Here is a 16,403-nt window from a genome sequence, read left to right on the forward strand (position 1 = left end):
GCACAGAAGGCACTACTCTAGGTTTAACTTGCATATATAATGTCATAGATGTGTGATTTGCACATGGCTTTGATGTCTAATTACTAGTTTAAGACACGATACACTTTGACTCATTATGTTGAACAACATGGAGTGTTAAATTGTGGGTTTGGGCTTACAGGTTAGGCTATATGTATATGTAGTTGCTAGGTTTGAAGTTTCAATTATATTATAGTTGATAATTATATGGGCAAAGCATTAGGGATGAGCTTATTCTGCTTTTTTTTTCACCAATTTTTCTTTCCAGCAATTCTTTTATTTGTTACCTATTTTTGCTCAATATTTTGCTCGAAATTTTTCTATTTTGCTGAGCATCAGTAAAAATTAATTGCAATATCTCAAGCTTACAAGCATGTACTGTGTGACTGGACTACTGGACTCAATTTTTTTTTTGTTTTCTTGTCTTCTATCACCAGATTTAACTAAAATAAGTGTCTTAGAAACTGACACCATTCACCATAAAACTTGTACATTGATCACAGAAACTACACTAAAACCCTTGGTGCAGTTCTTTATCGTAATTTGCCTACTGCTAGCAATGTTTCAAGCACTAGGAGCACTGTTAACACTGCCGTCTTATCTAATTTAGCCTTCTTTTGTAAAATAGCCACCATATACGTGTTATGCTATTATGATATAGAAACTGCCTGTATAGTCTGTGCATTCACTCTAGCTTTTTGCCGGCTCTTTGGTTATAATGTTTGTAAATAGCAGCGAATACGCAGTGTTAAAGAATTGCCTCCCAATGCACACACTTTCAAACAGGAGGTAAGGTTACACATATTTGCAAAAAATACAGTGAGTGTAACAGGGTTCAAACCAAAGTTATAGACCTCCAAAGCTATATAGCACCTTTCAACAGGCTGTAGGACCAGGTATCTTACAGACCTTCAGCATTTGTGCTGTAACGCCTAATTTAAGAAAAGATAGACTACAGTTAACTGTATGTGCCTCAGTTTTATGCAACATGGAGAGGAGAGCCCTAGCTTCAAGTGTGGTGTACTACTCTATGAAATCACTTTTAGTGGTTGAAAAAGGTGTTTGTGGTTGAAAAACTGTATTTGAGCAAATTTTATGTGAGTCCAGTAGTCCAGTCCAGTAATCCAGTCCAGTAGTCCAGTCCAGTGAATGGATACTCCCATTGTAATATATGCTTAAAATCAGTTTGAGACTTTTAAATTTTGTTGTTTTCTTAGTGACAGCATGATTCACATGAACAAACCAGTTAGAAAATGGAAAATCTAAAAAATGGCACATGTCCTCAGTCTTTTCCACTGACCCGTTTAACTACAAAATACCACAACTGTGTTGGGTTTTGCTCTTAGGCTTTTGGGTAATATATCAGCAAGCCGTATGTAATATAACTATTACAATATGTTTTTCCTGCTACACAAGCTTGTGTTAATTATTTAGCACATAAGGGGGTTTGAGATTTACGTTACATCCATAAAAACAATTTGAGCTAGAAGGTATGATATGATTGATGTTGTATAGTTGTTGCGATTGGTGTAGCAATACAGTGCTCCCTCAGTTATCTGAACCTCTGCTATCTGAACACGTGGTTATCTGAACAGTATAATGACTGTTCTATTAGAGTATTTTGTCTAAATGTATGTTCTATGAGAGTATTTCAACAGGGCACGCTGTATATAAATAAATGTATGGGCTTTTATTATCTGACACTGTGAATAAGAGGCATATAAGATGGTATATCTAATGGTTTAAACTATACAATAATCTAACATTATACTAACTACCTTATACTTTAGTGTAAACCCCATATTATATTATGGGAAACAGCTTATACTTTATAGTTTAATACACATTCTTCATGCGGCTTTGTTTACTTAACTAAATGTATAAACTTTTTGGCTTCACCATCTCATTATTCATGGATTATTGTTTCTACAGACAGTACACATGATGTACAGTTTTTTTTTCACTGTAATATCCAAAATCATGATGAATTTGTACAAACTATCATAAGTACATTTCTTTTATCTGTCCCGTAATGGCTATGACACTATAGCTAGCTTTTTTGTCGTGATAATTTTATATTCACACATTTTCATACGGTAAAGCATTGTAAAACCAGAAAAGTATTCATTCAATTCTTTCTGAGGTACTTCACGAAAAGTTAAATTTTCTATTTGTGTCAGCATGTAGGAAATATATCTGGGCATTTCCTGTATGGTTTCCAGCTTGCAGAAAATCGTTTTAACATTTGCAAGTAATGTATACACATATATTTTTACTGAGGTTTTCACCACATTCATGACTAGAGAAATACAGCTGCCAACCAATACATATAGCTACGTAATAGCAGGTATAACCAATGCATTCATCATTCTAACATTGAGCCAACACTTGGTTGTCAATATAATTATATGAATTGCTTAACATTTTGGCACAACCAACACATTGCACGCAGAAAGGTACGGTCTATATAATCAACTAGGACACTGCAATTTGTAGCTATTATGCCACTGATTTGTAACAGTACAACTAAAAGCATTATTTTGTTCAGCCAAACGGTATAAATTTTTGGTATTGTAATATGTGTTTAAATCTACTTTCTCCAGGTACTGTAAATGCATTATGGCTGGCACACTATAAGCATCATTGATGATAGTAATCCCTTTAGGCTTTGAATTATATAGGAGTAACCATGATTATTTTTCATGAGTCCATGGATTAAAAGTATATTGTGATATTCACTACACTAGCATACCATATATGGGTATGATTGTCAAGTTTACTGAAATAACTGCACTTGTAATTGCCGGTTGCTAAGGAGATAACAGTTAACCATAAAGCAGTGAATGTACTGTAGGTGGTTATTATGAATACAGTAAAAAATGTAAGTGGCTATGAATACATCATAAGAATCTTCCCTACAGTATGTAATACTCAATAATTGACAATCAACCAGGTCGTTTTAGTTTGCTGATATTTTATTGGAATTAGATAATCACAATTATCTCAGAACTTGTTACCATTTTTTAATAACCTGCATATTGCAATACTGTGTCATAGCATACTCATAATAATTATATATACTGATTAACCATTGACTATTGAAGTGAAGCCAACCGCTAGATGCATTTCACTATTGCTAATGGACAAAAACTACAGCCTACAGCTATCTCTTAGCTACTTATATTATGCTCTCATACTTTTAACTAATGCAGTTTGACAACACAACCATTAATATAGGGTGTACTTCCCAAAAGATGCAACATTTTGACAGGTGATGTTGCTGAAAGACGGAGCATCTTGACAACTAATAGCCACATTACAACAGTAATTACCAATTGAGGCTGCCCTTGGTTCTACACTGATTTGCATCACTTGTACAAGTTTGCATAGGCTGTGGCCTGCACATGAACTTGTATCCACTCAATTTAAAACTTGGAGTCTTAATCCCACTATTGGGGGCAAGTAAATCACCCCGCAATTCTCTGTTATTCCTCTATTTAGCCTGTACTGGGGGTATTGGGTGTAAAAAGGTCTGAGAAGTATATAACATTCATAGACATAATATTATTTTATGGAACTCGGGTGTGTGGGAGTAAACAGAACATGCCACCATACCATTCTGGGTGCAGAGTTCCAGCATGACCTAGTCGGCCTCTTCACAATGTCCGGCAACATGATGACTAGTGATAATCTTATCTGAACTCAAACTTTCGAAGGACTGCAAAACTTTTTTCTCCACAAGAGCATTACTTTGGACTAGACCCAGACCATCCATCTCCAGCAAGTATAAGGCTGCTGTCTTTGAACTCGTCACATAACTTAGCTTGTATTGTAGAATACTGACATCACCATATTTACACAGCACACCTGCTCTTGTAGATAAAATATATTTACTGGCCATGGTGGGCATATGTAGTGGTGTTGAATAGCATGAAATGATGAAGCACAAGGAATCTGCATAATGTCAAAGAAATCGGCCAACATGTACAGCTGGATCTTATAGTAAATTGCAGTCTGGCATGCAAAAATAGATCTACTCAGTAATGCAGCAATCAATAGCAGATACAGTAGTCTCATTCTCTGTGCAACTAGTACAAGCACTTTTAAATTATATTTGCTCAGATTGTTATATTCACTTTCTGCCATCAGTACACGTGATATAATATAGTACTGACTTCACTTTGAAACTGCTCTGTAATGTCCCTATAACACTGTATGGAATACAAGGAGCACTGTATTTTTAACAGCTGCCACCATTTTGTCTAGTCTTTGTCATACTGGTGTTGAACAGAGCAATTCCTGTAAAGACCATCTACTAGCAAAGACTACCTCTTTATAAAGACTGTTTTACTTTAATGTCTAAATTGTGACCATATTTTGGAAAACCATCCTTTTCCACACATGGCAAAACTTGTAATTGAAAATTTCAGAATTTTTAAAAGTATTTTTGCACATTTGGGTAAAGCAACTATTAAATGTTCTTACTGTAAAATTTCATACCCACAGTTTCCTTTAGCTAGAGATATATAAGGATGATTATATCACAGCATGTAGTAATTTCACATGCGTGAGAGATCAATTAATATACAAAATTTGGTAATTTGTTCATGTGCTGAAATGGTTAGCTATCCTAAGTCTTTAGACAATGATACATGCCATTTAATTGCAGAAAAGTACCAAGAATGCTTGACTCAACTGTTAGAAATCTCTCTTTAATGGTAGAAATTGAAGTGTTTATACCATTTGTTCCACTTAATCACTACCGGAACTCATGCCCAATGCATTACTTACGTATGTAGTTTGTAATGTTATTAGACAGTGAATTGGCCATATATCTGGACTGCTTCAAGATTACAAGCTAAAATTATGACACAAGATGGATAAACACTCGATGCCTCAATTGAGCTTTAAGTGACCAATGTGCAAAAGGATGGCTTTTCCAAAATAGGGTCTCAATAGTTATTGTTGTTTTAGACTGTTTGGTCTTATTGATTAATTGTGTGCCACATGCTTAGAAATGTCAGCATGATCTGATTTATGATCAATACATGCAAAAACAGCTTGGATGTACAAAAAGATGTGCCTATACATATTCCACAAAACTGGAGACTAAAGGACCTAATATCTAGTATGGCCAAGATGCATGAGTGTTGATACTAGAAAGTAAACTATAATTTAAATAACATTGGTCCTTTATCATTGACTGGTGCAGTCTTGCTGCATTCCTAATAAATAATTCTCGGAAACTCTAACTGGCTAGTAATTTAGCTGCCTTTTCAATTTACAAAAATCTATTTAACATTGGTCCTTTGACTCCTGCAGTCTTGCTGAATTCCTACAGTAATTGATTCCCTTTAACTCTAATTGGCTAGTAATTTGGTGTGTCATTGTAGAGGAGAAAAAAGGTGGCAAAATTACTAGCCAAATTAGAGATTCAGGGAATTAATTAGGAATGCAGCAAGATTGCACCAGTCAGTGATACATAAAGAGCCAAATTTTTGCAAATATTATAGTTTAGTTGCTGGCATTAACATTCATTTCTTGGCCTTACTAGATATTAGCTCCTTTAGTCATTAGTTACTTAATTAGTTGGATACATCTTTTGTACAGCCAAGCTGTTTTTGCATGTAGGTATTGCTGTATTGTAATTATCATGCTGAAATTTCTATAGGCATGTGGGGCACAATTAATCAGTAAGATCTAAAACAATAACACAGCAGCAATTTAGACATCAAAGTAAAATAGTCTTTATAAAGGTGGTCTTTGTTAGGAGGTGGTCTATAAAGAAGTGACCACTAGGTGAACTTATCTGATGACCATTCCTTTCCACCATTCCATTTCACCATTCCACCATCCCATTCCATCATTCCAGTCAATTCCACCATTCCAGTCAATTCCACCATTCCAGTTTACCATGCTTCCATTCTACTGAATCCAGCCAGATTCTCAGCACTGAAGAATTATAATGAATAATTAGGACAGCTATTCCATTTGAAGTTTATGCATGATCAGTATAGCTAGCCATCAGGTTATAAGTGTGATTGCATGGCTAGCTTTTCACACATAGAAGTACACTGCTGTGTCTGCTGTTAGGAAAGCTCTTCTTGTCTCCATCGTAACTCTAGATCTCTTTCCAAATTGTAAACAGGATCTAATGACAATTTGTGGTGGAGCCTTATTTAGCACATCAGTGGATTTTGTAAGGATTTAAGCTTTGACACTGCTTCACCTACACTCGTCTCCAGTTATACTTATGGCAGATAACAGTACAAAGCTAGGCTTGTCATGTGCTGAGCTCACTTGATGGTACAATGCATGAGCTCCATGCAGTGTGTGGATGAGATGTGCACATCTGAGGTAGCTGGCATAGCTATATAGAGCATCAACCTTGTAATTATGCTAACTTGCTGTAATTGTCGTTTAATTGAGAAGAAACTTTACTCATTGTACCAGTCATATAGAGACCTGGTAACCTGGTGTCAACTGCATGAGAAAGTGGTTCACCTATAGTTGTAAAACCAATGGGTATCTGGGGAAGTATATAAATGCCCAACTGTCCTAGTGATGTTTGGGTCATTGTGGAACTTCAGGTTCAGTGGCCTCTCTCCATGAGACCTTTCAGAGCAAAGGAAATTTTACCCTTATTTTGTTAAGACATTTCCATGGAGATTGAGAAGTTTAATCGAGGTGTGGGGGTATTAATTCTATTAGTCATGCTGACTCATGCAGAGTCACTGCAGTGATTAGAAAGGGAAAGTTTCCAAAATGTACTATACTACAGCGTGAATACCATTACATTATGTGGATGACTGTCATCAATGTGCACTCAGCACGTTAATGATTAATATTAAGCAAGGCACTGTAAGGGGGAAGTTGTATGGAAACCACCAGCGTGATTGATACCACATGGTCATGTTATGGATGCATCAATGTAAATGTAGCTATTAGTTCCAGGCTCAATGATTATGTACTGCCAACAGAATAATTTGATTAAAACTTAAACTATATTAAGCAACTGTGTGCCAAATATGCTTCCATGGGATGAACAATAATAATTATAAACTGCCATATAGCAGATTGTGATGTACAGGTCTTTACGCATCTTGTGAAATATTTTAGCATTGCAACAAACAGTTTCCTAATTTCAAATGACTCATGTTTCACACCAGTGTATATTCTAGGATTTCTCTTTGGGGGGGAGGGTGGGGGGATGATCAGGAATTTGGAGGGTGACCAGGTAAAAGTCTATTTAGTAGCTAGCTACGCATTTCCAAGTTTAGCTACAACCTGTGATTGGGTGACGCCAGATTCTATGATTGGTAGAGTACTATAGAGTTTCATGCATCAGTGTTGCTGCTAGCTACATGAGGGCCATTCTCAAAACAAGGACTATGTTAAGATAAAGCTTTTTGAGATTATGCTATTTAAAGGCAGAAACTTTTTAAGATTCCACTTTCTGAGATTAAATTTTAGGACAATTTTGAAAGTTGAGTGTGCTATTTTGAAAACAAGCTTAATTTAAGAAACAGGGTAAATTGAGGCTCTGAAGATATCAAATAGTTTACTGTGTAGGAATTTTTGAGAGTCATGATACCCTACTGAATAATCATCTTAAGAGTATTCTTAGGTTGTGTATGCAATTTTTAACCTGGCAGGAAAAATTTTACATATTAGACTGTCTGAGATTGAATCTGAAGGCATTTTTGACAGTTTCCTGTTCTATTTTACAATCAGTATACAGTGTAGTTGTCACTCACAATTTTAGAGAGTGAGTCTGAGATTTTAGATGGAAAGTTCCCCTTAGAATAAACACTGTTTCACACAGAGTCTAGCCACATGTGCTAAAGCATGATTGGTGCACATTTAGTAGCTTGTTATAACATCAACATTTGTTTAATAAAATATTAATCGTTATTAATGATTAATGAGGATTAAAAATTTTAATAATAAAAATTAATATTATTACATGAATGGCTGTCATTGTACAGCTGTAAACCTTAACTGGCTTAGTATTCATGCATAACTACAACCTACGTATATACGTGGCTAAACCTAGCAAATTGTGTGTAGGGCAGCTAGATGGGTCCTAAATGATTTCAATCGATTCAGCTCAGTCACAGCTATGTTACAGCATCTTTCTTGGCCAAGCCTTCGGCTGAGACGTAAAATATCCAGATTACAAGCACTTTTTAAAATTATACATCAAGATTATTCACTATCAATTCCTCCTCATTTTATTTCAATGACAAGATCCACCAGACTATATCACCCACATCGTTTTATTCTACCAAACTCATCCACCTAATCATACCAACAGAGCTTTTTCTCCAGATCAATTAAGGATTGGAACAGCTTACCATCCTCCATCATTGAGAGCAACAATATTGACTCTTTTTCAGCGGAACTGCAAACATTGTATGGAACTCAATAACTGTAATCTTTGTAACTACGTAGCTAAATTCATTTTATGATTGCTTTTTTTCCTGAGCATATCAGCTGTGCTGTCTGCTCAGTAACAATAATAAAAAAAAAATAAAATAAAATTATAAGTTATGTAAATCTAGCTACGTATACGTTTTTTAAAGATTATATCTTTACAACACCACAAAATGCATGCATGCATCAAAGTGATGATTCTAGCTATTGCAGAATTGAGTACAAAACTTGGGGTGGTGTTGATGGTCAGATGGCTACACGTGCCACCTGCCCAAATATCCATGTGTAAAGCCGGAAATATACGGAACATAACATCACACGGAGGAAATTGATTACTTCAGAAGATTACCCTGGGGATTCACCCCTGGGATTATTTCAACAGGCTACGTATAGCTGCATTGGCATACCAATACAGTATCCATGCCAACCGCTGAAAGTATAAATTGGCTAATGTAGAGCAGATCAGTAGTCACATCATAAGGTCAACTCTGAGTGCGTTTGTAGCGGCAATCTCTAGGCTAGGCAATCGGCTTGATCATTTCACGATGACGTCAAGATTGTGCTTCATGTTCCTGATATTTCTACTTCTCATCTCTCTAGCTGCTCCTAGAGGATCTTTGGAGAGAGACAACCCAACACATCGTGGATGGTCTAACAGTATGGACAACAAATACGGAGGAGAGAAATGGTACGACAACTATGCAAGACCGATTGTGCACGGAGTTTACCATACAGGACGTGCAGTTAATAGTCTCAATGGTGCAGAGTGGGCTAGAGCTAAGGACCAGTTTTCAGCTGTTGGGGAAGGACAACCGACTAGCGAGTACTTGAAGGAGTATCGTGATGAAAACTGAGTCACGATCCTCAACTAGCTACCTAGCGGCACGTGATCTGCTTAGATATTTATATGGACATTGTATTAGTAGTTGATCTCAACATAATTCATTACACGAGACACAATTGTATAACTGTAGTTTTCTTAGTTTCTGTTATGTGAAAAATAAAATAATAATCATGTATGCAGGCATGCTTAATATTAGCTTAAGTGATTCTTACGAGGATTAGTCTTATAATATTGATTTTGCTTCTGATAATGTAACTAGTGAACTTTGCATATGTTACTAAACTTTGCAATGCACACACTGGAGGGCACAATGTACATACATCGTACTGTAGCTATAAACTCTTTAAGTGGAGTCTATAGTATAGTTCATATTACCTTACATGAAATGTTGTGACTGCCAGCACAATGATGTATTAGGTATAGGTATGAAAATCTATCATCGGTGCATGTACATGCATGCAGTGTGTGTGTGTGCGTGTGTGCCAGTGTGTGTGTGTGTGCGTGCCAATGTGTGTGCCAGTTGAGGTGGAGGTTATGATAATATAGTGGACTGTACCTGGTCACAGCACCAAAATGCTGCGGAACGTTCCTATCCTGGACAGGTCCGACTCGGGATTGGCGGAGTGGAGGGGGATTCGAGCCACATACAATCTGAACACCTCGTGTTGTACCCACAATCGAAAGTATATAACATACACGTGCAGTACAGACATGCGCACAATATAATAACTAAATAATTAGAGTTCTAAATAGGAAAGTTACTGTTTAGTCGTCACGACATCCTCCGGGGGGGCAGCAAGGATTCTGGCCCAAGTCTTGAACTGTTCAGTTGCCCTTCTCGCTGAAGCTCGTCTCGGATGAGACCCCCCAGTCTCTGAATCTGTCCGTACCACTGGTTGCTCAGGTTGTAACTTGGGTCCTGGAGTAGGCTGCACATTCCCATCAGTATCCTCCTGTCCAGCAGTTACCTCCAAAGGGTAGAGCCTTGTGATAGCCCTGTTAGTCGTCCCATTATTTGTTCTAATTGTTGCTGCTCGCATTAGTCCATCTCTTCCAATGATAAGGTCCTCAATCACAGCCATCTTCCAAGTAGCTCGGGGAGCATCATCATGAATAAGCACTACATCACCCTTTTTCACCAGTTGAATGTTATTACCTGAGGTCTTGTGATGTTCCCTTAACGAAGTCAAGTATTCATGACGCCATCTTGTTTGAAAGTCCCTGATTATGGCTGCTTGAGTGTTAGCACTCTTCCTCATTGAAGTGGCATTTCCAAATGTGGGATCAGTAAGCTCATCGACATCCACCATCTCATGGGGAAGGCAGGTAATTCTTCTCCCGTGCAGCAAGTGAGCAGGTGTCAGTGGCTCAGGGTCCCCCATCTCTGATGACACAAACGTTAGGGGACGATCATTCAAGATGGCCTCAATCTCCACAACAATAGTCTCTAGGGTTTGGAGAGATACATGCCGCCTTCCAAGGACCTTCTTAATGGTGGTTTTTGTGAGCCCCACTAGCCTTTCCCAGAAGCCACCATACCAGGGGGCTCTCTTGGGTATGAACTGCCAAGTGACACCTCTCCTTCCTAACTCCTCCTTAACTTCTGTCTTCTCCATCAGTAAGCGAAGTTCCTCAGCTGCCGACATGTATGTAGAGCCATTGTCAGATATCATCAACTTCGGCAGTGACCTCCGGCCAGCAAATTTGCGGAAGGCCAAAAGGAAAGTTTCAGTAGATAGATCTGGTACAATTTCCAAGTGAACTGCGCGGGTGGTAGCGCAGGTAAAAAGGCACAAATAAACCTTCACTTCTTGTTCAGCTCGTTTCACATATAGTGCTCCGGTAAAATCTACCCCCGTATATGTGAAGGGATGAACATCTTGTGTCCGCAAACTAGGTAGTGGAGGTGGATCTGGTGCTGAATATGGCTGCCCTATCACTCGTAAGCAGGTAACACAGTGGCGTAAAATTGATTTGATATACTGGCGTGCGGCTGGAATCCAGTATGTCTGGCGTAAGGCAGTTAGTGTGGCACCAGTGCCAGCATGGTGCAGTGTCACATGTACATCGTGGACAATCAAATAGGAAAACCGATGTCTAGGAGGTATGAGGTAGGGGAACTTGGTTGTTTTACTCACCGGAGCGTTGTGGATGCGTCCACCACAGTGTAGGAATTCATGTTCGTCCAGAAACAGTCTAAGCTGACGAACAAGTAGTAGTCTAGATGTCTTCGGTTGCCTGGCTACAAGCTTCAGATTGGCTATCTCCTTCTTATACACATCCTGCTGTACATCTTTCACCCACTTGAACCTCACTGTAGTGAACTCCATGGCACTGATTGGTCCATAACGTCGGTGGTCTGGTTGAGCTCTTACATTATCTATGAAGCGGAACACATAAGCAGTTACACGTAATAGCTTACTAAGAGTGTTGAAGCGATATAGCATGATGACACAATGTAACCCAACTGTAGGTGTGATGGGTTCAGCTGGAACAAACTCAGTTGCTACTGCTGCTGCAACAAGAAGGGGCGGAAGAATTGGCTGATCAAAGGATGGCCATCTGTTAGGTGTAGTGAGCCATGCTGGTCCGTGCTGCCATAATGTGGATGACATCAGTGCCTCTGTGGTGATTCCCCTTGTAAGTAAGTCTGCTGGATTCTCCAGGGTGGGGCAGTATTTCCACTCAGCTGTTGGTAGTAGTGACTGAATCTCAGTTATGCGGTGACGAACAAATGTTGGTAGTTGCTTGCGACTATTCACCCAGTGTAATACAATTTGGCTGTCCGACCAAACAAAGATAGATGGGTCTTTGAGGGGAATTGCCTTCACCACAAAGTGGGTCAAACGTGTTGCAACCAATGCCGCCATGAGTTCCAAGCGTGGTAATGTGAGTTCTTTCAGGGGTGCCACACGAGATTTAGCCACTATGAACGATACTTCATCACCCTGTGTGAGAAATACTACAGCACCGTAAGCCTTCAGGCTTGCATCAGCAAATGAGTGTAGTACTGGTTGCACGAAAGCTGAAGAAAAGTACCTTCTACTAACAGAAAGTTGAGTGACTGACTTCAAATCAGAGGCAACATCTATCCACTCTTTATGGATCTCTTCATCTAAGGGCTCATCCCAAGCAACCTTATGTATCCACAGCTTCTGCATCAGTATTTTAGCTCTAATAACTACTGGAGCTGCAAGGCCTAGTGGGTCAAATATCTTGGAAAGATCTTGCAAGACTTCTCTTTTAGTCACCAGATGATCATGTGCCAAAATAGTGGGTTTGGCTGCTAGGGAGAGCTTGTCTGTTGTAGGATTCCATCGCAGACCTAGTATGTTGACTGACTGACTGTCATCACTGACGTTGTCTTGAGCTGCAATTGTCATCAACTCAGTACTATTGGATGACCAACTGCGCAAATTCATGTTAGCACTGGACATTATAGCTCTTGCTTCTCTGTAGTAGCTTATGACTGCTTGTTCTGTTGCACCACCAGTTATGACATTGTCTACGTATAGGTTTGATCTCATATCATCAGAAACGGCTGTGTTTTGCTGCTGAAGATGGTACTGCAAAACAGCATTGAGCATGAAAGGTGAGCTTGTTGCACCAAATGGAACGACATTAAACCGATAAATACAAAACTGGCTGGATACATCAGTAGGATCGGTTAACCAGAAGAAGCGAGTATAGTCTCTATCATCGGGATGTAGACGGACGTGTAAGAACGCCTTCTCTATATCAGTAGACACTCCAAAGCGATGACTCCTGAAACGAACGAGGACAGAGCATATATCACTAACACAGGGTGAACCGATCAACAGACAGTCATTGAGACATGGATATCCAGACGATTGTCGACAGCTGCAATCAAAAACAATCCGTATAGGAGTTGTTGGCGAGTCTTTCTCAACCGCATGGTGTGGGATGTAGTGGATACTGGATTCATTATCTGTTGACTTAACACGTTCAATAAATCCTCTAGCCTCTTGTTCGACAATGATGCTATTGTATACCATTAGTAGGTTTGGTGTTTTAGCCAGCCGTTTAAGCATTTGACGTGTTCTGTTCTGAGCAATAATGAGGTTGTTGGGTAAGGTGGGAGGATTGGGTCGCCAAGGAAACCTGGCAACGTAAGCCCCATCAGGGTCTCTGGTGATACACGAAGAGATGTAGTGTTGAAGCATATCTTCTTCAGCACTGAGATCACTCATTGACACTCCTACAGATTCCAGGTTCCAAAAACGTTCAAGGTCAAAGTCACATTGTTGATTGACTGTTAACATCATGGTGCTGATGTTTGAGTGCTGAGTGTTAGCCAGCTACACTGGTCCTGAGAGAAGGTAGCCCAGTTTAGAAGCCACTGCAGTAGGTCCTCCTCCTACTCCTCTTACAATGTGATCTCCTACAATGTCCCAGTAGTGGTCCACACCAACTAATAGAGAAATCTCAAATTCGCATTCTGCGGAAAGTGGGTGAGCCAACTGGAGGTTCTGTAGGTGTGGTAGGTGAGTCATACTGATGCTAGTAGTGTTCTGTAGTGGCGTAGCGATACGTGGTACAATTATCACTGACAGCGGTATAGCATGTCCATCGTTGGTCAACAAGTTGATCATGGCAACATCCATCTTGCGGTTAAGTTGACAGTTTGCTCCAAAGGAAGAGATGTTGATGTCTTCTTGTTGATAAGGTTGTAGCACTAAGGAGCAGGCCAGATCTTGAGTGATAAATGATCGCTGGGATCCCTCGTCAAATAGCAGGTTGGCTACTGTACTTCTGTTCCCATGTGAGACTGTTGCTATAGCAGTCTTGAGTAAGCATACTCTGTTCAGTGTAGTGCAGGATGGTGGCAAAGTCATGGACAATGAGGTAGTGTCAGTTGTGTTAGAGCTCACAAGATTTGTTGGTGGGAGATTACAGATCTGTGGCTGTGTATTGTTAGCTGGTGGAATGGGATAACCTGAGACTGCACCAGTGTGGTGTTGTCCAACGTGCGTAGGTTGTGAGGAGTGTCCAGTATGTGGCTTAGCATGTTGGCCAGTGGGTTGCGGCTCATAACTGCATAGGCTCGTGTGATGCTTACGCCTACAATTGTGACATCTGTGCTTGGAATTACAGTAGGAGACCTTATGATGACCCAAGCAATTGAAGCAGAGCTTTTCTTGACGAACTACAGCTGAGCGTTGCTTTGGGTCCTTGATAACATCACACACAGAAGGGGAGTGTGGGCCTTTGCAGAATGGACACTGCGGTTTACCTCTGGCTCCACCAATAGACTTGTTAGTAGCTGCAGCATGAAACAGTGCAGTCGGTGGCAAGGTAGAATTATGAGCATCTGTCTGTGACGATGATCCTGCCTCAAGAATGTAAATTTCAGTGAGGATGGCTTCTTGCAGTTCACCAATTTTCCACTCTTGTCTCCCATGTGCCCTGGCTAGGTTCTGTTTGATCTTGGGTGGAATTTTCCCAAGAATGATAGTGACAAGCATGCTGCTGTAAGCGTCCTGTGATTTTCCAAGTGAAGCCATGCTACGGATGTGCCCTTCAATGGTGTCGTGAAACTCACGTAGGCTGGCGAGTGTACCACTAGGACTATGGATATCAATTAAAGCTTGCATGTGAGCCTCTATCTGTTTATGTGGTTGACCAAAACGTTCCTTTAACAGGTCAATGGAGTGTTGGTAATTAGCATTAGTCAGTTGGAAACCTGCAATAACACGAGCTGCTTCTCCTTGTAGTTGGCTTCTGAGATAACTCAACTTCTGTACTCCAGTTAAAGAGGTGCTATTGTGCACAGATGCTTCAAAGGTATCCCAGAATGACTGCCACAGAATGGGATTGCCACTGAATTGTGGTAATTCTAACTTAGGTAGACGGGTAACAGTGCTTGCATGATCTGCCTGACGCTTGGTGGCAGGTGGGGGAGGTGCACGTGGAGAGGTTGTTGTGTCTCTTGCAGTGATAGAACTTAGGCGGTAGGTTATCTTGGCTTTTGCTCTTGATATCGCAGCGTTGGTCTCTTCAGCTTGCAGTATTTCAGCTTCGATGGCCTCGTCTTCTTCGGTAGCTTCAAGTATCTTGGCGTCTAATGGGGTTATAAGTTCATGCTTACGTATAAGCTGATCATGGAGATCCCTCAGAGTGGCTGTATTATCTTCGCTGAGGGGTTGTGGGTTCGCTAACACTTCGTCGACGCTCGCCAATATCTTCTTCAGGTGTGTTCTGTATCCTCTCCGCGAACATTGGGCTCGCTTAATGTCCGCCATAATCCGTCTTCTTCAGCTCACAGCACCAAAATGAGGTGGAGGTTATGATAATATAGTGGACTGTACCTGGTCACAGCACCAAAATGAGGTGGAAGTTATGATAATATAGTGGACTGTACCTGGTCACAGCACCAAAATGCTGCGGAACGTTCCTATCCTGGACAGGTCCGACTCGGGATTGGCGGAGTGGAGGGGGATTCGAGCCACGTACAATCTGAACACCTCGTGTTGTACCCACAATCGAAAGTATATAACATACACGTGCAGTACAGACATGCGCACAATATAATAACTAAATAATTAGAGTTCTAAATAGGGAAGTTACTGTTTAGTCGTCACGACACCAGTGTGTGTGTGTGTGTGTGTGTGTGCGTGCCAATGTGTGTGCCAGTGTGTGTGTGTGCCAGTGTGTGTGTGTGTGAGTGTGCATGCCAGTGTGTGTGTGTGTGTGTGTCCGCATGTGTGTGTGTGTGTGTGTCCGCATGTGTGTGTATGCGTGTGTGTGTGTGTATGTGCCCGCATGTGTGTGCCTGCATGTGTGTGTGCATGCATGTGTGTGTGTGGTGTGTGTGTGTGCATGTGCACGTGCATGTATACTAGTCTTGAAGCGAATAGCAATTTTTACTATTCGAATAGTTGTGAACAAATTAAAATGACCGATTTTTCAATTATTCTTTAAACATGAATAAAGTAGCTATACTGACATCTTTGTTAAGCAGTCTGAGAGCTATTTCTATCTCTTCTAAAATGGAATTGTTCAATATGAAAAGCTATGCTACTTTGTTCACAATCTCTAGGTTGGCATTACTCATCTGATCACAGCTTATACTACAGTGCTAAGA

The 16,403-nt window shown here is 40.1% G+C and overlaps 2 protein-coding genes across 2 annotated transcripts; both read right to left on the bottom strand.

The window, feature by feature from the left end:
* Positions 1 to 10,056: 10,056 nt before the first annotated feature.
* On the bottom strand, positions 10,057 to 13,581 carry LOC136253926 (uncharacterized). Its single transcript, XM_066046584.1, has one exon. The coding sequence runs from the start codon at positions 13,579 to 13,581 to the stop codon at positions 10,057 to 10,059; it is 3,525 nt and encodes a 1,174-aa protein (XP_065902656.1).
* A 36-nt stretch (positions 13,582 to 13,617) lies between these two features.
* LOC136253927 (uncharacterized) lies at positions 13,618 to 15,880 on the bottom strand. Its single transcript, XM_066046585.1, has 2 exons — positions 15,681 to 15,880; positions 13,618 to 15,627 (listed from the first exon to the last, which is right to left on the bottom strand). The coding sequence occupies exon 2, from the start codon at positions 15,559 to 15,561 to the stop codon at positions 13,618 to 13,620; it is 1,944 nt and encodes a 647-aa protein (XP_065902657.1). The 5' UTR covers positions 15,562 to 15,627; positions 15,681 to 15,880.
* Positions 15,881 to 16,403: the final 523 nt, after the last annotated feature.

The sequence above is a fragment of the Dysidea avara genome, chromosome 4, assembly GCF_963678975.1.
Source record: "Dysidea avara chromosome 4, odDysAvar1.4, whole genome shotgun sequence".
NCBI lineage: Eukaryota > Metazoa > Porifera > Demospongiae > Dictyoceratida > Dysideidae > Dysidea > Dysidea avara.

Excerpts from the sequence above, each read along its gene's own strand:
- LOC136253926 (XM_066046584.1), bottom strand. The coding sequence starts at position 13,581 with ATGTTAACAGTCAATCAACAATGTGACTTTGACCTTGAACGTTTTTGG.
- LOC136253927 (XM_066046585.1), bottom strand. The coding sequence starts at position 15,561 with ATGGCGGACATTAAGCGAGCCCAATGTTCGCGGAGAGGATACAGAACA.